General features: G+C 41.4%; 2 protein-coding genes and 2 non-coding genes across 4 annotated transcripts in view; 1 reads left to right on the forward strand and 3 right to left on the reverse strand.

The window, feature by feature from the left end:
• Positions 1–438: 438 nt before the first annotated feature.
• On the reverse strand, positions 439–551 carry LOC125023068. Its single transcript, XR_007114530.1, has one exon. It is a non-coding gene; the product is annotated as a U5 spliceosomal RNA (small nuclear RNA).
• Positions 552–1,223: 672 nt separating this feature from the next.
• On the reverse strand, positions 1,224–1,337 carry LOC125023067. The gene has a single exon (XR_007114529.1). It is a non-coding gene; the product is annotated as a U5 spliceosomal RNA (small nuclear RNA).
• A 1,525-nt stretch (positions 1,338–2,862) lies between these two features.
• Positions 2,863–10,262, reverse strand: mfsd13a (major facilitator superfamily domain containing 13A). Its single transcript, XM_047608589.1, has 9 exons — positions 10,016–10,262; positions 8,111–8,373; positions 7,830–7,909; positions 6,687–7,136; positions 6,480–6,600; positions 5,897–5,993; positions 5,569–5,740; positions 4,174–4,367; positions 2,863–3,852 (listed from the first exon to the last, which is right to left on the reverse strand). Exons 2-9 carry the CDS (start codon positions 8,276–8,278, stop codon positions 3,614–3,616), a joined length of 1,521 nt encoding a protein of 506 aa, XP_047464545.1. The 5' UTR covers positions 8,279–8,373; positions 10,016–10,262; the 3' UTR covers positions 2,863–3,613.
• Positions 10,263–12,747: 2,485 nt separating this feature from the next.
• Positions 12,748–21,847, forward strand: part of sema4gb (sema domain, immunoglobulin domain (Ig), transmembrane domain (TM) and short cytoplasmic domain, (semaphorin) 4Gb) — a 37,607-nt gene continuing 28,507 nt past the window's right edge. Inside the window, exons 1-2 of the mRNA XM_047609315.1 lie at positions 12,748–12,867; positions 17,923–18,202. Of these exons, the coding sequence (XP_047465271.1) occupies positions 18,058–18,202 (145 nt within the window). The 5' untranslated portion in view covers positions 12,748–12,867; positions 17,923–18,057. The remainder of the gene's footprint in view (positions 12,868–17,922; positions 18,203–21,847) is intronic.

Here is a 21,847-nt window from a genome sequence, read left to right on the forward strand (position 1 = left end):
GTCCACTGTCTCTACATCTACTACTTAACTCTATTTTGAGAATATCTCGCTATTTGACTAAATCTCCTGGTCGTTTTGCATCGTCGTGTAGCCATTTTGTGTCTTTTATGTCTCTTTGTGGTTATTTTATGTCTCTTAGTAACTATGATGTGGTCTCTACGAGTGTCCTTCCGGTCTTTTTTTGTATCATTTTCTACCCAATTTATACATTAGCATAGTGTTAGTGGCCAATATAGTGTCTTTGCAAACTTTAAGGGGGAAAAAACACATCGTTAGGGGGGCTGTGCCGTTCACTTTGCGGTTATTTGTAATCTCACATGCTGACCTGTTGTCACGGATGAATGACACAGCAGCATAAGAATGTTTGAGCGCTTATAAATACGAAAGCTACGTCATAGTAGATCAATATTCATCTCTTTTTTCTTAACATGCTTAGGAAGCCCCACGAAGCAGGGCATCAAAAAATTAGTATGAACTCATGTTGTTCCTCTCCACGGAAATCTTTAGTAAAAGGCGAAAGATTTATACGATCTGAAGAGAAACATGAGTGTGTTAACCATTGAGAAAAAACGCGGACAGAGTCCTTCACCGACATATACCCCACAGTGACGGTGCAACTCTGAAGCCACATTAAAAAGTAGCTGTAAACTCATGTCGAGCCTGCAGCATCTTTTTGTGTTTGTCTTCCATGGCTGTTTTACGTTTCTTTGTGGTTATTTTGTGCCACCCTAATACCACGTGGTAATATTGAGGTTCTTTCTTTTACGTAATTGCATAGTTAATTTGCATATTTGCATACGTCTGTGACCCTTGTACTGTCTTAACATCTACTACTTAACTCTATTTTGAGAATATCTCGCTATTTGACTAAATATCTTGGTCGTTTTGCATCGTCGTGTAGCCATTTTGTGTCTTTTATGTCTCTTAGTAGCTATAATGTGGTCACTACGAGTGTCATTCTGGTCTTTTTTGTATAATTTTCTACCCATTTTATACATTTGCATAGTTTTAATGGCCAATTTAGTGTCTTTGCAAACTTTAAGGGGGAAAAAAACACATTTTTGAGAGCTGTACCGTTTACTTTGCGTTTATCTGTAATCTCACATGTGAAGGTTTTGTCATGGATGAATAATAAAGCAACATAAGTGTAAGTAAGACTTACAAATAGTAGAGTTGTGTTACAGAATACTAACAGAAGCACCTATTTTTAGACATGGTTAGGAAGCCCCACCGAAGCAGGGCATCAAAAAATTAGTATGAACTCATGTTGTTCCTCTCCACGGAAATCTTTAGTAAAAGGCGAAAGATTTATACGATCTGAAGAGAAACATGAGTGTGTTAACCATTGAGAAGAAACGCGGACAAAGTCCTTCACCGGCATATACCCTACAGTGACGGTGCAACTCAGAACTCACCAAAACATGCTTGTATTGTTATATTTATAACCTGCCTTTTGGAAATACAAAAAATTTTCATAACGCGTGATTTTGTTTTAACATATACGGGGGTTTTGTGCAATATTTGAAATGTGACTGGAGCGCGCGGTGCATGATGGGTAGTGGTAGTGTTGCTACGGGACACGAATCCCCCTAACAAGTGTTTGCTATCCTTTTAGCTTAGCAACATCAAACCAATAGCTGTACGTGGAGTGTGGATAATCATGAAGATAACATTAAATTGTAACCTCAGTTCTGAAAAGGATCAAATGTTTGGCGGTAAAGTTTACGCAAGCGTAGTAATGACCAGAAAGAGTAAAAACAAAGGCGAGGGGATTTACTTCCTGCTACTTCCGGCTTCCGTAGCTTGGTGGGGTACGCAGACAGTTAAGGGCTCCCAAAAGCTGAAACAACACATTTTGATGCCAACTCTTCCTCTTTACACATTGTCAATGGTCTCCACATAATTTCCCTTTTTTTTTGAAAGAGGGATTTTCTTTATTCGATTTTAAAAATCGAATAAAGAAAATCCCTCTTTCATTGAATGAATCAAACGTTTTTTTGAGAATTACTTGGTTAAATGTTGTCAAATTAAACAATCAAATTATCAAGTTGTTTACTTTTATTAAAGCAGGGTAAAGTGGAGTCTGCAGGTTTTCAGGCACAGATCGGCCTTAGAGTGCAGCTTGTTCAGTTTTTGTGAGTATTTAGGAGTTACGTTGTGTCATAATCTGCTATTATGAAGCCGCTAATCTGCTCAGTTTTAAGACGTTTATTGTTTAAACTGTGTGTTCATATGCTGCATGTTCTTAAAAGATAAATGTGCCGATGCCAAATGAAGGTGTTACCCAGTGGAACGGTACCATGGAAAAACCCCATTGCCATTATTTGTGTTTATGTAGAGATTGCAAGTAAAAGAAAGTTAAAATAGGGAGCCAGTTCCTTATTCTTGTACTACAAGCTACTCTAGTTGTGTTTTTCTGAGCATTTCCCTAAAAATAGAACCTATATGTCACTGGCACACTTACAAAATCCTCCTCAGTTCGGGGAGAGATTGTAGTAAATGTATAATGGAGATAAAAATCAAACTAGTTTCTTTAGTTCTTAAAATAAGGGAAGGCCTTCAGGCATGTTTCTAAACTTAGCTCTTGTCCCAGTTATTTAACAATGATGAGATTCACATGCAGCACAGTTTTGGAGAGTCATGACAGGCCTGTAAAATGTCCTTTTCATTTAAGTATTTGTAAAGTAAGGCTAGCTGAGGAAATACCAGAAACCGCCTCGCACATTTCACAGTCAACACTTCCAGACCACATCGGTTTTCACAGTGTCCAGTGAGCAATCTGAATAATTTAAATAAAGCAGCTGAGTTTTTAGAAACTTTTGTGTATTTGTCATATAACAGTCTCATAACGCAGACAACAGCTCGGTTGAATGAGGTTTATTTGTGGTAATGTCTCACACTCTCTGTAATAATCTGAAAAAATACAAAACTATTAAGAAATTATGAGGCCAACCACACTAGTTTCCATTTTCATCACTATGCTACATAAAATATATCACAATGTTAGAAGTACAACGGACAAATGGCAGTTTTGTGCAAAGACAGGATCAATACCGTTATAAAATACAACTCTCAACGTCAAAGTGGCAGGGCGTTGTGTGTAAATGTTCAGCAACAGTAAAATATTCATCTCTGTGCAGTTTCCATGCAGGTTTGTTGGCACTCTGAAAACATTTGTATTTTCTTCATCTTGTACACCAGACAAGAATTATACTTTACAACAGGGCCCCTCCACATCTTTGGCCCACACCATGAGAAGCTGTCACCTTGGTCCATTTACATCCAAAGGATTGATTGGTTTTACTTTTGGTCATTGATTCAAATATAAATATAGTTTAATATGTTAACATATAAAATAAGGCAGAGTTTTTTTTTGTTTTGTTTTTTAAATTTTTGTATCTCGTTCTTCCCTGTGGGATTTGCCAGCCCACTGTGCATTTTTCCACTGTACGCAAAGTCACATGTTGTGCAGTAGTTCATATTTGTGCACACAAGGCTGCAGAGTAAACAAAGACCGTCTTCCTACTTCACCTTCTCTCAGACATTGACAAAGAGACTACAAAACTGAGTATTTAAAAGTGTCTATGTGCAGCTCTACTCGGCTCTGTTCAGGTCATATGGCCTTGACATCAATAAGGTGGGCCCCCTGCCTCAGGGTCTTGATCCCCTGAAGCTTGCGGCCGTGAAGTGTGAAGCGAGACCAGGCGGCCAGCTGGAGCAGGGCACAGGTGATAGGCACAAACACCAACATGTAGAAGCAGCCCAGGCGTAGAGGTGGATTCCCTGAGCTAGAGGCGATGTCGGACACCGACACGGGGTCCTTCACAGGCTCCCTATCAAAAATATCGTAACCTGTGGAAGAAAGAGGAACATTAGAAAAAAAAACAATGTGAACTAAACACAAAGTGTAACCTTGTTTAATGAAGCGGTCCTGCAGAAATATGAGAATATAATAACCCCTCCCTAACGAAGCCGAGACGAAAGTTCAGCCAAGATCTGCTTCCCTTCCTCTACAGAGAATGCATTCATTTCCTCAGTTTGCAAAATTGTGATACTAGGTTATATTTAAAGAGCACAATTGGCACAAAATTATATTTTCCTTTTCGAGGCTCAATGCGCTGTTTACATTTGGGAAACAGATTTTTTCGCCTCCTCGGTGGGAAGTTTCCGTACCTGTGTAAACACAGAGGAGCCACGTCCCAATAAGAGGGGCGAACGTCTGGCCAGGTTTGGTCAACAAGGCGACCATCCCGAAGAGGAGAGCAGAGGCGGCCTGCTGACGCCGGTTCACCACAAAGTCCTCGTCCACCAGGTCAGAAATCACCAGTTTCAGCAGCTTGCAGGTTCCCTCCGTAAACACCCGGTTACTAGAAACAGACACTCGTTTTACACCCTCAGACCCCAACAGTGTGAAGAGTGACAACATTACCTGTCCACATACATTATGTTGGTGTAGGGCCTTTACTGAGTCAATGCCAAAAGAGGGGATGGTTAGTGTGATAAACCACATTGTAATGTACCAAACAGTCACAACTTTATCTCTTGTGGTGGGCACGTCATCCACAAATGTATCAGTTCGGCCTGAAGTGCTGAGAGTAGGAACCAGAAACTTTCACACAGTCAACAGCCACCACAACCGTGACTGAAATGACAAATAAAGTGCTGTATCAGGGCTCAACTGCTGAGTGCTCGAGGGAGCGTTCAAACGCCGTTGTTTGCGGTAGGAGTTACACCTTTCTGGCTTTAAATAAGCAGAATAAAACCTGTGTACATTTGTCACAGCTATATACATAAAGTTCCAGTGTGTTGGAGTTATAGCGTAGTGTGGAGGTTTCTTGAGAATGAGCCATTGTCATCACGAGACAAGGAGCACCGTGGCACAACCAAACCGTACATCAAGGTTTGATCTCCGGGGTTGAAAAATAAAGCAAATAAATGCAATACACTCAAATGTCTACTTGGGTTTGGCTTAAGAAGTGAGGCTTAAGTTTATGCATAATTAAGGGAGTTGGTGCTTCGAGTGAGAGCTGTGCGCCATTGTGGTGGCCAGCTGTCAGACCAGACATTAGCACTGGCAAGATGGTGACGGGCAGAGAAGCCTGCACTGAGCTTCACAACAGCTCTTCAGAAATCTTAGGGATGACGCTATAAAGGGTTTGCCCATCTTTATACATAGTGAATGCCAAATACTGACCACAGAGGCGTTCTCACACGTTTGAAAGTCAGGTGGTTCTCACCACTAGAGGCCACTACATCCTACACACTGAAACTTTAACATAGCGCTCACAGCAGATGACAGGGAAATATGTTGCCTTTTTGCTCATTATTAGTGACAAACTGGGGTTGAGCGTAACAATATTTGGATACAATATGAAGCAAATATTGAGGTGCAGGCTGTGAGAGGAGAGAGTCTGAAAGAGCGACGTGTCTCTGTGAACGCCGTGCACAAATCATTCTGTGTTTTTGTGCACCTTTGAAAACCTTAAAAGGAACAGGCAAACAAAAAAACTACAAACTGTCACACATTGGATCCCTGATGCATATTTTGGTGTGTGGGCACGGCCATACCTAGCAATGAAGATGCACAGCAGATAAATGTGGTCAGCGCCTGCTAGCAGCATAGCCACACTAAGTCCCAGCTTGAGCATAAAAAGCCAGCGGATAACCTGGTAAACACCATAACGCTGGCACAGTGTCAGGAAATACAAGTTGTTCAGGTGGGGGGCAATGTAAGAGATCCCTGTGTGAGAGTAGAAGCAAAGAAAGACTATAAAACAGCAGAATAATGAGCATGCAAATACTAAAAAAATAGAGCAAATTAATATAAAAATAGGAGGCTATTCATTTCATTCACAACTTATAATTCTGTAACGTTTACAGCTGTTGTAGATCTTACCAAGCAGGATTGAACCTGTAGAGGCAGAGATATTATCAGACAAGAGATGTTCCAGGAACAGAGGGAAGAAGTTGCTGTTGAAATGACAGTGAAACACCTAAAGCGTGAACACAAACAGCAACAGAATGTAAATGAGATCAACAATTGAATAAGATTTCTATATATAAGATAAAGGAGCACCTAGCAGCTCTTTAAGATGACCTTTTCTTTCTATCCAAGCTCTCTAAATTTAACTCAATTTAATTTTCTAGGACTAAAATACTAATAAATTATGCATGCTTATTTCTTTAAACCTTTTTAAAGACATATATAGTCCAATTTGTCGATTTGATTTGTCACGGTCCCCAGAATTAAATAAAAAGCATAAAAGGCTCAAGTCTCCATTAAGAGACAATGTATTCAGACTTTTCATTATTCAAATCAAAGGTATAATCATAAGACGCTTCTCATAATGAAATCATCTTATTCTAGGACGATTCTTCCATTTTTCACTTAGAATAGTGCTTTAATAAAAGCTGCTGATAAAAAGCACAAAATAAGTTTGAGCCCACATTTTTCAGATGGACATTTTTAAGCTTCTCACCTGAATAAGGTTCATTGACACGAACCACAAGAAGTTCCTCTGTTTGGAGAGCTGCTTGAGATACTGTCCAATAGTGACAGGTTTTTCTGGATGGGTGTGTGGAGCATGGCCAAGACTCAGCCTGGAACAGTGCAAATGAAAAGGGAGAAATGTGAGAATGAAAGAAAAACAGTCACCCAGAGTTATCTACACTTCCCAAATTCTTACTCTTTGAGCGTTGATGCCTCGTCTAGTTTTGGACGGATTTCCTTCTTGAAGCGCCGCTGCAGCACTCGAGACACTAAAAAGAAGCCGACAATAGAAAAAGCTGCCAGAGTCACGCAGAAGAGGCGGAAGGAGTAAAAATCCTCCTTGTCCCAGAAAGAGTAGGACAGAAACACGGAGAACGAGCCCAGAGCGCTGAAGACGGAGCAGTGGAAGTTGAGGCGCGTGCGGTCGGCGGCGGACACGGCGAGGTCGGCCAGCAGGGCGCTGTGGTGGAGGTCCACCATGGTGAGAAAGCCGTCGTACAGGCACAGACACAGCAGGAACTGGAGGCCCGGCCGGGCCCACGCCACCCAGAAGGCCAGGAAGGACACGGCAAAGAGAGGGCCATTTGTGGAGAGGGCTTTCAGGCGCTTCAGCACCACCTCCGGGGATGTGATCTGAGAGCCCGTCCTGGGGGAGGCAAATCAAAAATGCATTGAAATGTGCAGACATTAAGTGTGTTTCAACACATGCTCAAAAAGACAGATGGGTGTCACGTCCATCATGCACGTACAGGATCAGCAAACTCAAAGGAGACAGACAGGGCACATCGCCGTTGTAAAACAGAGACAGTCGAGTTAGTGGGTGCACATGCGTCAAACTTCTCAAATAAATAATATCATCACCTTCGTCACGCCGCCACCTTATGACAACACAGAGCGCGTTTGCGTAATCACACAGAAATGTAAACACAGAGATGGCAGCCTCAAGTTTGAGTCTTATTGACATTGTAGTGGATAAAAGATTTCAATGTGGAACAAATGGGTGTGCACGGATATTTTAAGTGCCAGTTAAAAGTTTGAACACACTATCTCATTCAGACTTTTCTTTTTCTTTTTATCTCGCAGATTTATAAACATAAAGAAAAAACAGTGACTAAAAATGTGCATCCAAACTTTTTACTGGTGCTCTATATAAACCCTAGTATGATGACAGAAAGCAGCGCTCTGATTTATTTATATGTGCACTTCATAAAAACATACATGGGAAAAGATAATAAAACTACATACATAGAAATTCATCTATTGTACTTGGCTTTCTGTTGTACTAACATTGCCACTATGGTTTCCCTGAGGTAAAAGGAGCGAGGATGGAGAAACTTACTGTGGAGAGCTGAGGAAGGAGCGGTCGCTCAGCCACCCGAAGAGAGGGTCATTAAAACTGTTCCAGATGAGGAACACCGTCTGTGGAGCAGCAGAGGAGGTAGTTAACAAAAGTTGACAACGCAAAATAGAAATCAATAAGTACAGGCTTAAACAATTGATATAAACCGTCCACAAACATATATAGGATGCCTGAGAAATAGTTTAGCAAACCTAAACAGTTAAGTTAAATAGTAGCAATATTCTTAGTCTGGAACGCAACTCAAAATGTACATCACTCACCTCTCCCACCCAGAAGGAAACTTTATCAATCTTGTACACGGACACGAATGTCTCCACATAGTAAAGCAGGAACACATTGTGGAGGATGGAGGTGAACAGGGCCAAAGAGCCGTACAACACTGCCGTAGAGGTGACGCTTTGCCAGCAGCCCCAGACGCTCCTGCCCATTCTTCTTTCTCAGTCTCTCTGCCCCGTCTTTCCTCTGAGCCAAGCTGCAATCATCTCAGGGCCGGCCTGACCCACGGTAACCACCTCATCACAGCCTGCGAAAACACAAAGCAAGAGGAAAAACTCAGGGAGATCTGACAGAATCCAATCAGTAGGAGAATGTCTGACGACACGTAACATAAGACAGAAGTTTAATGCTCTTTAAGGGTTAAATCTGAGAAGCCCAAAATAAAATTAACATTCCCGCAACAGCTTCCCCACCTAGTAGACCGAAATAGTGCCGTTTTCATAGCAATGGTACAGCAAGTACTCTCTAAAATGCCTGTTTCTGCCCAGTGAGTAAAACCTTCATTTTGAATGCCCACAAGGAGTTTTCTTCACAGTGAAAGAACAAAAGAAACCCCCTCTTTCTAAGGATTTTTGCACTGCTTTATTGGCTTGATGTGTAATTTAAACCACCTGTAAATGCTCATGGCACAGAATCATTTCTTTGGAGACAAAGAAAGGTCGAAAAGGGAACACAACGCCTCTGTGCCACATCCCCCCCGAGTGTTACTGTCTTTTGTCACACCATCTGAGTTCCCCACAATGAATGCAAATAATACACCGGCTTACTTCATCAGTGCCACTGTTTCACTTCCCTCTCGAAACCTCCAAGTGTATAACACCCACTGGGGAATATTTCCCTTACAAATACTAACAAGACTGTTGCTTCACACCTGACTGCCACAATTTCAAACTCGCCCCAATCCAAATCCTTCACATCCTCCTCAGTTTGCAACCCACATAATAGAAATAGAAATAACTAGGTCTAGAGGCCACGTGATACCTAAAACATAGCGAAGTGTCTGGCTGAAAAAACACAGGTTCATATCAGGACTGTGGCAAAATGGCAACAAAAAAACATTTCCTATCAGATAAAAACGGGGTGGCTCTCAGCTGGCTGCGCTGTATCTCTATCTCAAACACATGTCTATCTTCCCACATCTTCCCACATCAGTGCTGTTATGTGATAGCAGGCAACAGGGCCAGACAACATCTGCAAATATACAATTGACGTTTTTTCAGTCATGGGACATTAAAAGCTGTTTCCACCTGTGGGGCGGCTTCTTGGCTCTGCTCCCTCTTAAAGCCAGAGGGTACGTAAAATACAGTAAGACCTGATCTCAGGTGGCAGTAAAACACAAGGGATCACTTGTTGCACGTGTTAAAAAAATGTGTTCAAAGCGTAGGTGAAGCAGATATGCACATAAATACTATCAATGATTGTCAGCTTCCAGGTGATAAAGTATTTTCTGTTTAAACGTAGCTTCCTGAAAAACAGACACGAATAAAGCAATGAAACAAAACAATCAACATCTTAATGTCTCATTTAGGTAAATACATCTTATACACAGTTTAAAAACAGCTCGTTTAAATACGAAAGATAAACAAAAACAACAACAAATTAGCATTTCATTAATTAGTTGTGATTACCAGCTAGTTAGCTCACGTTTAGATATCTACTGATTATATTTCGAGTAATAAAACCAGGACTAGCACCGCTAATGAGGTGCATAGAAGCTGATCGATAGATAATTTTATTGAACGATTTTCAACCATTTGTTTAACAGTAATAACGGTTAGCGTTAGCATTAGCTAGCTGGTTAATGTTACCAGGCTGCCTGTGTGGAGATAAACGGCTTGTTTACAACTAGCTTCTAGTATATTCGTAAAAACAAGCGTTACGTTACGTACCGGTAAACAAAAGTCTGTTAACCAAAGGGAATAGTCCGTGCTTTTGGCTCGGTGCGAAGCTAACTTGTTGGTCGGCTCAGCTTCAGACCCAGACACACCACGTCATGACAACTACAGCCGGTCTTACTCACACCAGTGACGCTCGGATCATCTGTTAAAGGGTTTTCCCAGCATCGTAGACTAAAACTGGAGCTACAGCGATGCCCAGTGGCAAACACATGACATAGCAATCAATGAGTTGTACTACTATCGGAAAAAAAAATCCCAAAGACCAGACTTAGAGACTTTAATGATCCACGAGGGAAACTACTTGGACACAGTAGTTTAACGTTAGCACCAAAACCCAAAACAAGTAAAAAAAATAAAATAAAATAAAATAAGATTCGATTCAAATACGAACGAAAATAAGTATTATCCAGTAAAAATAAACTGTGTAACAAAAAAAAAAAAAAAAAAAAAAAAGAATTAGCAAAACAGCGTCCAAGCTGATCCGGTTGTTTGGCTAGTTGCGTAGCAACAGGGCCATGGATCGTGTCGCATCCACGTGTACTGAAATATAAAAACATGTTGTTTGAGAAGATATGGCGACTTTAATAGAAAAATAAATGCAATAACTGAAGATTAAAGTAAGTGAATATTAGAAAAAGAAAGAAAAAAGAAATTCCAATGAAATTAAATGAATTTAAAACCAATAACCAAACAACCATTTGCAAATGTTCCAAAGCAATAGTCCAGACTATGTAGTTTCTATGCTTGTGATTTAATTTTTTTTCCCTGTCAAGCTCATTTGTCATCTCAGAAATTTGATGTTTTATTTTACTGTACATAATGGATTCTTTTTTTTTAACATCCTAGTCTAAACAGAGGAGCATTGGTTTCGGTTTTGTTTTGTTTGTGTTTGTTATAACTTTATCTATGTCATACATAAAAATTTCAATAAAAACATGTTCTTGTTTCCATTTTGTGTTGTGTGGCCCTCTGTTTAATTGCTTATTAATGCAAATATATAATCATTCAATCGCATGGTGACTACTCAATGCATTAAGGCACCACTCTTAAGTCTGCTTACGTTACGTGCTTATCTCAGTGTTTCAGAAACTGAATTTTTCCACTTAATCATCTCTAGAGTTTACAGAAAGTGGACTGCAATGTGTCCCTTTGCACACCCACAGGCCTTGCAGTATCAGTGCAAGTGTCTTTGGGATTAATTAGTTTAACAAGCCACACTTGAGAAGATGTGGATAAAAGACACAGCAGAAGAGGCCTTAGGAGACACCACTCTGGAGCTGCAGAAGAAGAGTGGCGCATCTTCCTCTGAAGGCCCATTGAGGACAAAATTAAGCTTATCCCTGTTTAGATTAATCACATCCAACTGTCAGAAGGCCTTAACAGTTTTATGTAGCTACAATTTTATCTCTTGGGTTAACTTGAATGTAGTCAGTGAGAAAACGTTGTTAATCTGGGATTTTTAATGAAAGGGACAAGTGCTTTAAGTCAAGTTAGATAAGTACGGATGAGATAAGCCTCTCACAAAACAGCAATTACTGTGAAAAAAAGATGGCCTTCCTGCAAAATTCAGAATAAGTCCTTATGCCAAGGAAGTTTGAATATGTCTGATTCATTAGTTTAAAGCAGAACAAAATATATTATTGGCCTGTGAGCAATAAATCATACTCTGGACAGTCTCTGAATCAGAGACACAAACTGATTAGTTTTGTGCTTTTTTGTTTGTTTCATTTGCTTCCAGAACCAATACATAGCAATAAATATAAATATGCATCTTCTGTGCAATAACATTCTAAAAGAAGCCCTGATGACTGGAGCTCTGTATTTCGCACTGTTTAATTTATAAAGTTCAAAATTAAAACATTAATAATTCCTTTGTTGTTTGGCTTGAATCTCTACATCAGACCCAGTGCTACTATCAGAAGGCTCTGTGAAAGCGTTGGACGATGTGAATATTTCCTCTTGTCCCAAAGTGTCCTGGTAATATTAGATTTCATAGAAAAAAGGCACAGCATGCCGTGCTGGCCAGGAGCTTTAGAAATGACCCGGTTTGTGGCGATCTGTGACCTTTCGCAAATTATGCAGACACCAACCAGCATGTGGCAAGAAAGAGGCAAAGCAGTGTGTCTTGAAATATCTCTAATGGCTCGCCGTGGTTTGCGAAGCAGAAAAAAAAGAAAAGAAGAAAAAAACTGCGACGCTTGTTAAAATGTTTGTCGTCTCCAGCAGGGGTCACTGACAGATCACATGGATATAAGCTATATTAGGTGATAGATAGATAGATAGATAGATAGATAGATAGATAGATAGATAGATAGATAGATAGATAGATAGATAGATAGATAGATAGTTTCTAAGCAATCTTAAGAAGCAATTCAAGAACTATGGCTTTAATGTTTTTGTGTATGCTGTATATTTGTAAAAGCATACTTTCTAAATCTTTTAGGCTTTTGTTCAACATTGATCTAACAAGAAAAGCCTCCTCAAGATGAGTTAACAACTCCTAACAGTTTATTATTATTTATTATTATTATTATTATTATTATTATTATTATTATTATTGTATTTTGCCATATATCTTCCATCATGTGTTAAATGAGGTCAGACATTACAAAAGCTCAATATAACAAGATTAGATGAGAAAATAGTGTTTATGGGTGTGTTTTCAGCGTGTGTGTCTTGGTGTGTGTGTTTCGGGGGGTGGGGGGAGTCATTTCAGTGTGAGAGCGTTGGGTAACTGCAGCAGCAGCGGCAGCGGCGGTGATAGAGGCAGCAGCTCGGTGTTTGGTCGCTCAGAGGACGGCTCGGAGGATTTTTTTAGAGGATATTTTCAAGGAAACGAGCAGGTGAGTGAGTCTCTACCGTCTCCACGTTTCCATTTCCCCCACTTTTTCCACTCTCTTGTGCACGAATCCGCGCTCAGGTGAAGGTGACTGAACCAGAGTAGCAGTGCTGCTTTTCCTCTCGCTGCTGCAGTCCAGGTCGGACAGGTGCACATGGGTGGACGTCCTCGCGTTCACACACTGCTTACAGATCAAGTTGAAGCCGCATTTCTGAAAGTAATCTAGCTAATGAATTAATTAGGTTGTGCTTTTTTATGTTCGTAAATGTGTGACTCAGTCCCGTAGTCACTTGTCTCTACACACAAAGGTTGCGTAAAATTCTACATATGTTGCTGTCTCCTGTTTATTTCTCTGCCAGTAGTATATAATTATCATAATATATATCTGATATGTGTTTGTTTTTGCTTTGGAAAGAAGTGTGGGTATTTTTTTTTATTTATTATTATTTTATTTGGTGAATAAGACAAAGACAGGTGAACAGAGAGAAGGTAGAAACGAGATACAATGAAGAGTGGTTTAAGGTGACGAGCACATGAAACAGAATTTCTGTCACCGAATTCATTAAATAAGGTTTGTACCATTGTTAAGAATTTAAAAGCTGCAGCAAGTGACTTTATCCATGATTAGTGACGCATTTACAAATGCTCTATAGATCTTTCTTAAGCAATTTGGCAGTTTGGGGGCTGCTAGTTTGCAATTTGGATTTATATACATTTAAATAGGTCATTCTAAAGAAATCTGAACGTTTTACTTGTGTTTTATAGTCTAAATTATAGTCTAAATGTGTAAATAATGTGTAAACATATGATACTTACCTCTAAAATACAGAGCAATAGTGGTGTAAAGTGGCATAAAACTGAAATACTCAAGTAAACTACAAACAAAACCTCTACTATAGTAAAAGCCTTAAAGTTTCACATCAGTAAACTTTCCAATAAGGGGTCAGAAAAAGTTTGTAACTGTTATAGAAACGTTAATACGATTGGTTCTGAGTGTTCATTCTGGCCTGCAACAGTAAATAATTTCCCGCTGTGAATCAAAGAGACTGTTAAAAAGCCTTCAAGTAGCCACCCTCTTTATAACATGCTCATATAAAGTAGATAACGATGACGTGGTGTCAGTGTCTGAAGCATCTCTTCTCCCTAGTCTCTCTTAGAGGATTACAGTGTTTAATAATTCATTCTTATGAATATTTTCCTATTTTGTTGCCTTAAATTCAACCAGTAGTTCAATTTACATTTAAAAACAAGGGCTAAATTAATATTATATCCTTTATGCACACACATGCCATTTTATTAGGTACCCTAGTGAGAACAAATACATTAAAATATAACAGTTCTGCACTGTGTCTGTTATACTGTTCAGTTTATGTTGAAAGTACATCAGAATTAAACTATATGATCATTTTAAACGACGTAGTTTGTCGTGTTGTTAAACTGGATTGAATTAAACATAAAAGTGTTCAATTTGTCAATACAATTCAGTAGCACTACAAACTATAGACTCAAAACTGTAAACACAGCCCAATCAGCTTCTCTTTTAGTTGTTTTAAATATATTCTAAAAGCTAAAACCTTCACAAAGCTAAGATTTACTGCAGGATTGCTATCAGCATTAGCATTCATTCATATTTTCACTATTGTTCCTAATGAACTGGCATGTGGGTGCCCTCTATATGCTGTGACCTGCATTAGAAGGTGCTCTCACATTGGTGGTGGTTGGAAAAAAAAAAAGCAGATTTTAGAGATTCACCGTCCTTCAAATCAGAAAAAAAAGCCTTTGTCCCAGGCTAAATATGAGTGTTATGTGGCGAAGGACAAAGTTAATTCCAAATGTCGCACATTTCATCCAGCGCTCAGAACATAATGAATAATATTTCATTAAAATGACGACAGTTCTGAAGTAGAAATGTGCTTTTTTTTTGTTTTTTTAAGTGCCTCATCTTATGATTCAATTTTGAGATAGATTATGTAGTAATTTTAAAAGCAGCGGCAGGGAGCAGAAGAAAAGCCTTTTTTTGAATCCGTGCCTATTTTGCCATTAGATTACTTTGTTGTATTGTTACTTGTCAGAGGGACCGTATGACCCTGGCAGAAAACAGTTCTTTCGCAGCTTTCGTATATTTTCAATGTAAACAGACTAGAGGTAATCAGTAGGCAGCTTAATTATATTTATACCCCAGTGAATGTGGCCCACAGGATGAACCCACTCTTCTTCCCCCGTGGCGTACGTAATCTCATTTATGGATGTGTGCCAGAGCTCAATGGTTTGGGATTAAAAAGAATACTATATTAAATATTAAGCATAGCATACAGAACACACTACATAACCCCCGGTAAAGGGATAGTAGTAATCAAAGGTCTGACGGCTTGTGTGGCATTTTAAGTGGCATCGGTTTAAAGGAAGTGCCAGAATAGCTTACCTCTTTCATTGATTTTTCTGTAGAAATGTCACACCGCTGCAAATCACTCTGGCCTCCCTGACAGATTCTCATATTGGGAACAACGTCATACTCTGGAAACCTTTCGTATTCTGGACACGAGTAGTGACTTCATTTCAAGTTATGCGCCAAACGGAAGACCGGCCGTCACCGAACCCAGTTTCAGGTGTCCCAGCAGATCTGCCCTGCTCTGTGGATCAATAGCCAGGAAAGTATTGATCACGAGGTGTTTTGCGCCCGCTGGTTCGTTCAATTCCTCCTGTCTCCCCTCACGCACGTCACGCTGTTCGTGCCTCCGCTGAGGCAGATGTGTTTACCTTTCCCTCCTGGATTCATCACGTGTGGCAATCGCAGCGTTGTCAACGACGTTTCCAGCGGCACACATGGCGTCAGTGCAGATGTGTCTAGACAATGGCGTGTTTGCTGCGTGTTACATGACGGCAGCTGATGACAAAAGGGCAACGAAGGGCTTCTCGCCAGCATTCAGCTGCTGCTGTCCTCCATTTGTCACTGTTTTCGGACAGCGTCTCCGGAGTAACATTTGAAACAGTCTAGCAGGAGACACGTGTCGCACTCACTCTTTCATTCACACACAAAGGTTTGCAGGATCAAAGGAACACTAATGCACACGAGAAAAAAAAGTTTAGTTCTCTTAGGTGGTAGTGTTTTTAAATTCCTTTTAATTTCTTTTTCGCCTGGTTTTCCACCACTCTACACTGACGCAAGGCCACACCAGTCTGTTGATCGCTTTCTTTTTAGGCTGTGACCCTTCCTCTGAATGCTTCCTTCACATCTAGGCAGCAGCAGTCTTTCTTGGACCATTTGCTAGATTTTGCACAGAAGGATTAAGTAGCATTATCTTTTTAAGGTATAAAAATTAAACTTATTGCTATTCATAAACATGGAGAAAAGCGACCAAATATGTAAATGGACACATTTTTGGTTAAACAACTTGAGTCTGATCAGTCGTCATCATTTGATTTGTCTCCCTCCACTGAAAAGCATACACTGATCTCGCATAACATTATGACCACCTCCCCAACATTGTGTAGGTCTCCTTTGCGCCTCCAAAACAGTTGTGACACATCAGAGAATGGACATGGGTCTTCTGAGGGTGTCCTGCGGTGTCTGGTAACAGGATGTTGTTAGTGGGGGGCCTTTGGGTCCTGTGGGTTGAGGGCGGGTGGATCATCCCATAGATACTTGATCAGTTTGGGATCTAGTGAGTCTGGAGGCCAGGTCGAAACCTTGTGCTGTTTTTCATGTTTTTTGAGTTGTTCCTAAACCGTTTTTGTGTGTGTGTGTGTCTGTGTCAGGCTGCATCCTGTTGGGGGTGGCTGCTGCCATCATGGAGTGTCATTGCTACGCGTCTGGTCTAGCTGGGTGCGACATGTCTAAGTGACATCCACATGAACGCCAGGCCCAGCAGAACATTGAATTGTTACAAGATGGGCAATGCAATTCGTTCCTGCTGTCAGGGGTTTTAATGTTGTGGCTGATATTCGTAAGAGAAACAGCTTCACTTAAACTAGGGGCAGAAGAATGAAGGCAAGTGCCAAAAACTGATCCACCCATGAGGCTGATTTCAAAAGTTTCTCAGTCCACACAGAACTCCAACTTTATAGCAGAAGAAAACATATTTACAGAGTTTGGTCTAATTGGCTAATTTCTCCATGGACACATTTTTTTTAGATATGAAACTCACCGGTTTACTCAATTTATGCATAAATTGAGTAAACTCAGCTCCTCAGCTCCAAACCTCCAAGATGTTAAGTACAATGTTGTGTAATTGTCTCCATTAACTCAGCATAGGTAGAGTAGGTTATCTGAAGCTGCTGGCGGGAGTGAGCAAGCATGAGGCGTTATATATGACTCATGGATATTCCATTGAGAAACGAGGTGTAGGTAACTCTTCCCCGCCTGATCTTCTAATTTGTCACCTCACAGGTTAGTTTTCAGATCTTAGCACCCAAACTGCTAAGAGAGCGGTCAGAGAGTAAGCTGGGAATTCTCCAGCGTCGCTGCGTCACAGACCAGGATTCTCAGTGTTGACCCTTTGATCAGCGACAGAGGCAGAGAACGAGCAGCCAGGCGGAGATTGCGCTCATGGCACGGGGCCTAATCTCTAGATTATCCATCATGCTGCTCCGGAGTGCACACCGCTAATTAAGAGATGTGAGTTGTGTGTTGCAGTATCGCATCACAAGGGCACATTATTCAACTTCCCAAACTTTTTAAGTGGTCTTTTATGTAACGGCACCTCACTCATTCTCTTCGGCTAATTGGTTGTAATCACAGAGTGATGATGCATGTCAGCAAGTAATTTTCTGCTCACGCTGTCAAGTAGACACGAAGGTTTATATGGCACTTCTGTTCATTGAAGTTCACAAGGCCTGCCTCTGGTGAACATTTGGGAATATTTTTAATTTCTTGACACGCTTATAACCTTTGCTTAGTGTCATCCAGCGTCTGCCAGTGGTAGAAAGAAGAAATAATCACAGTTTTGAGATGCACATTTTGCTCCTTTCCTTCTACTTCCGCCTCAACACAAAAGCAGTTTTTATTTGATGTCTTCTTTGTCTTTTAATTACTCACTCGATTTTCTCTTTCTCTGCACAGACTGAGTTCACAGCTGGAGAACAATCAAAGAGTTTGCTCCTGTTCGCTGCTCGGCCCGGAGACACGCGGCCTTTGCCCTGAACAAACTTGAGTGCGAGTGCGGCTGTGCTTGGACCCAGACCCGTGTGTTTAAACATGGGAGACCAGAGATCAGTGCAGACAATCCTGCTCCCGCTGCTGCTCCTCGTGCTCTTCAACGGGCTGTCGCAGCTGCGGGCCTTCCCCTTCAGCCCGTCCCTGGACCTGGATGTCACTCCCAGGACCACAGTCTTCTCTAAAGGTGAGGGTGAAACCTAATCCTGCGCAACTACTCACGGGTTCACTTCAGGTAGAGCCTCTAGGTGCGGCTGGAGAGATATTTGGAGGTAGGAGCTGAAAGGGACAGGTGCATTCCAGTACAGTACTTCTTCTACTTCTTAATTTAATGTTTTCACATCTCAGGTTTTAGGATTACTGTGACATATGGGTACATTGGAAACAAGGATTGCAAGTTAATAGGGAGTTTGGCACATTTAAAATGTAAACAGATATTGGCTATCAGTGGCAATATGGCGGATGTTGTGCACGGTGGAGCAGCAGCCCCCTGCTTGAACCAGCAGCCTTTATAAAAACCAAGATTGATAATCAAGTTATTTTAGAGGACTAGTTTCTCAATTTTCCAGAGGTCATAATTAAAATGATGACCTAGGATGAAATAGTCCTTCTAGCTTCAAATTCCTCCGAGTGGATTGAGTCTTCTAACTACTGTTTGGACTGCGTCCTGATACCAAGGAGAGGTGTGTGACCTATAAAGGCAACCGAAAAGATGTTAAATATATCAAATGTTGCCTGAAAGTGAATGCGGGGATAATATTCCTTGCTTTGTCTTCCAGTACCTTAGACTTCCTGTTTATATCCCCCAAAGTAGTATGGCGGCAGCAGCAGATGCAAAACATGGCAACAAGCTAATCACCCAAATAGAAATGGGACAAAGAGCAGCAGTGACATTTGTCTTGGTGGGGGTCCGACCTGTCAAAAAAACCCAGTTCTAGATGCATCCATGCAAACACACGTGCACAAGGCCAGTAAAACCCTCCCCTCGTTGCCCTTATTTGCAGCTGCTCCGACTGCTCCCCGCCCCCCTCCCCACTATAGAAGTGGCACAGTTTTCGAAGTTGGCTCCGTAGACAGCTCCTTCCTGCTCAGAGTTATTAATCGCCTCTCTCATGCCCTGTCCTAGATCACACGGCTCAGCAAACACTTCTAATGAAACAATAGACAAGAGGCCTCCTTAAAAGAGAACCTGAGCGCAGTAGACCTGATTAGTGTCCGTGCAGAAAATACTGCTGAATGGCTGTGTTTTGCCACAGAGCGGGAAATTTCCACACATCAGCAGCACCCCTCTCCCCTTCCCACCGGCTCACCTTTCCCCTCCCTCCGTCCTCACCCCCGTATCACTGCGGCAGAGGCTACCGTTGCAGCTGCGGCGGGAAGGGAACTCCGGCTCTTACCTCCTCTCCACCCCTCTCCACTTTTCTCTTCTTCCCTCCTCTAAGGATGAGTATTATTAGCAGACCGGCGGAGTGAACAAGGCCGGCTCTATCGCCGGCCGAGCTCTCCGGCGCAATGTCATTAAAGCTGTTGAGAGGGTTGCAGAGTGAGATGATGTTTTGGAGAAGGGTGGATGTGCTGCTCTACGTTCTGAATCCCAATCACCCCGAGAGACGGGGATGTAACGGACGCCGAGCGTCTTTCTCCGCTTCTGGTGCATTTCCAACCTGAGATGATGGATGATTTTTTTTTTACGGTTTGCCGTTCGGTGGCAGAGACGCGACATCCGTCTTAAAAAATGCGCCAATTTGTTGTGTGGCGTGGAGAAATAATTAGGGTGACGTATTTATACGCACACACCGAAAAACTGAATACAAATACTGATTGCGGCAAGACTTTTATATAATTGTGGAGTTGTTTACTGCAGCCACCGGGAGCCGAAGCCTTGGGCTAATTATGAAAATCAGTTGTTTATTTATCAAACAAATGGAAAGACACACTCGATTGACGATGAAGAGTTCATTAGACAGGGCCAATTCATTAAGCCTCATTAAGTAAATGTGTAAGCGCATGATAGACAGAACTTATTGTCATGCTTCTGGCTACTTATTTACATATCTCCCGACTCGACCGAGGATCATAAATCATACATGCACACATATGCTTACTGCGGCCACTTTTCCGTGCTGCAGCCAGAGCCTGTCTGTCATTACGGCTTTTTATTTCTCTCTCTCCGCCCTCATAGAAACTTGTCCTTGACCTACTTACTAATCACCGGGGGAAGCATGTGAGGGTGCGGGATGTGCACGTGTGTCACCACGCGTTCCATCAGCGTGAGTGCTCTGTAAACGCGCGTGCGCTTCGCTCCCCGTGCGCGCATATAGTGTCGCGAAAAAATCGGACCGCATGTGTTGCCCCTGATGGAGACGCACGTCGGCGATAAAGATGATATGTGGGTGTCACTACGGCACCTGTGGGAGGCTCGTGTGGGAGGACTTATATTGTGTTTCTTAGCTGGGGTGAGGCCGCATCCATTAATTTATGGTATGCTTTACTAATGGCCTGCATGAGTGGGAGGATGAGAAAACACTGTATCAGAGGGAGAGAAGGAGATTTGTGAGAAGATAAAAGACTTTATTCGCTCTCGGATGCAAATCTAGAGGAATGGTAGCATCGGAGGCGTCAAACAAAAGGAGTAAAAGAGACTATTCTGATGAATCATTTTTCTTAGATTACATTACATTGCAGGCTCACCTCGCTCGTCGGCTGAAAAGGTTCTGTTGAGTCTCTCGTGTCTGATCAGCACCACTAGGCAGACAGACAAGATGGTGAGCTGGTAAACGCAGACAAGCGTTTTGCAGCTAAAGAGCTAAATGTTTCCGTTTGGAGTTGGTGGAGACCAAAGAAGAGCTCAAAGGACAAAGAATGTTGGTCGCAAAGAAATGCTAATGTTGCCAAGGAGGTTTTAATAAGTAGGTAAATAACCATAAGTGACCAACATGCAGGGAAACAGGAGGTTTTAATTAGAGCTTTGATAAAAAGCTGGTAAACTGAACCAGTGAAGGTAAACAATCTCATCCAAAAAAACAGAACAAAGAAAGGCTGACAACAAAGAACAACAAAAGAGTCTACGTAAAGTACTAATGAGGAGGACTTCATCACAAACACATAACAGAGGACATCACAGACATAGAGCAAAGATGAAACTGACAATGAGACGGGGAGAGATCGCAGACACCAATAAGGCGAGGGTAACAAGACACATTCAATTATTGCAAGGGCGGGTATGGACATATTCTCAGATCACGACATTTGTTTTCAGAAACGACGGATGTGAATCTTGAGTTCATTGTAATTTAGTTGTAGTTCATGATTGCTATAATATCATTTCAAAATGTTCACATTCCTGACGTGCTTATCATGCTTTCAATATGCCTTTATGTTTCCTACATGACCCTACGTAACCCAACCGTTAGCTTGCTAAAGCTAAAACTGGAGCTTCAGTGGTTTCTAGATGCCAGAAGATGACTTGCAGTGGTGTTCTCATGGCTTGTGGTTCATGTGATCGCTCGAACACCAAGCATTTTGTCCACACAACATCTCCTGTCATAACCACAGATAAAAGGATCCAATCAAAACAAAGCAGGAACTGAACAAAACCACTCAAAAAGTTCATAACATAAACTCAACACCGCGACATCTGGGTCAATCTTATTGTGTGGACGTTGTCTCGATAGATCCCACTGAACTCACATTACAGTGATTCATGAAACTCAAAAAAAAGGGGCACAAGTCTCCAAAAACAATCTCTCTTTACTCAATAATCTAGCATTTCTCAAACCCAATTTTAGGGGGAAATTGGAAAAAAATAGCCTAAACTCTGTTAACAAGTGAC

This window comes from Mugil cephalus, chromosome 16 (assembly GCF_022458985.1).
Source record: "Mugil cephalus isolate CIBA_MC_2020 chromosome 16, CIBA_Mcephalus_1.1, whole genome shotgun sequence".
In the NCBI taxonomy this organism is placed as follows: Eukaryota; Metazoa; Chordata; class Actinopteri; order Mugiliformes; family Mugilidae; genus Mugil; species Mugil cephalus.

Excerpts from the sequence above, each read along its gene's own strand:
- mfsd13a (XM_047608589.1), bottom strand. The coding sequence starts at position 8,278 with ATGGGCAGGAGCGTCTGGGGCTGCTGGCAAAGCGTCACCTCTACGGCA. Across the intron at positions 5,994-6,479 it reads TGTCAATGAACCTTATTCAG|GTGTTTCACTGTCATTTCAA; the intron begins GTGAGAAGCTTA and ends TTCACGCTTTAG. Across the intron at positions 4,368-5,568 it reads CTGTGCATCTTCATTGCTAG|TAACCGGGTGTTTACGGAGG; the intron begins GTATGGCCGTGC and ends GTCTGTTTCTAG.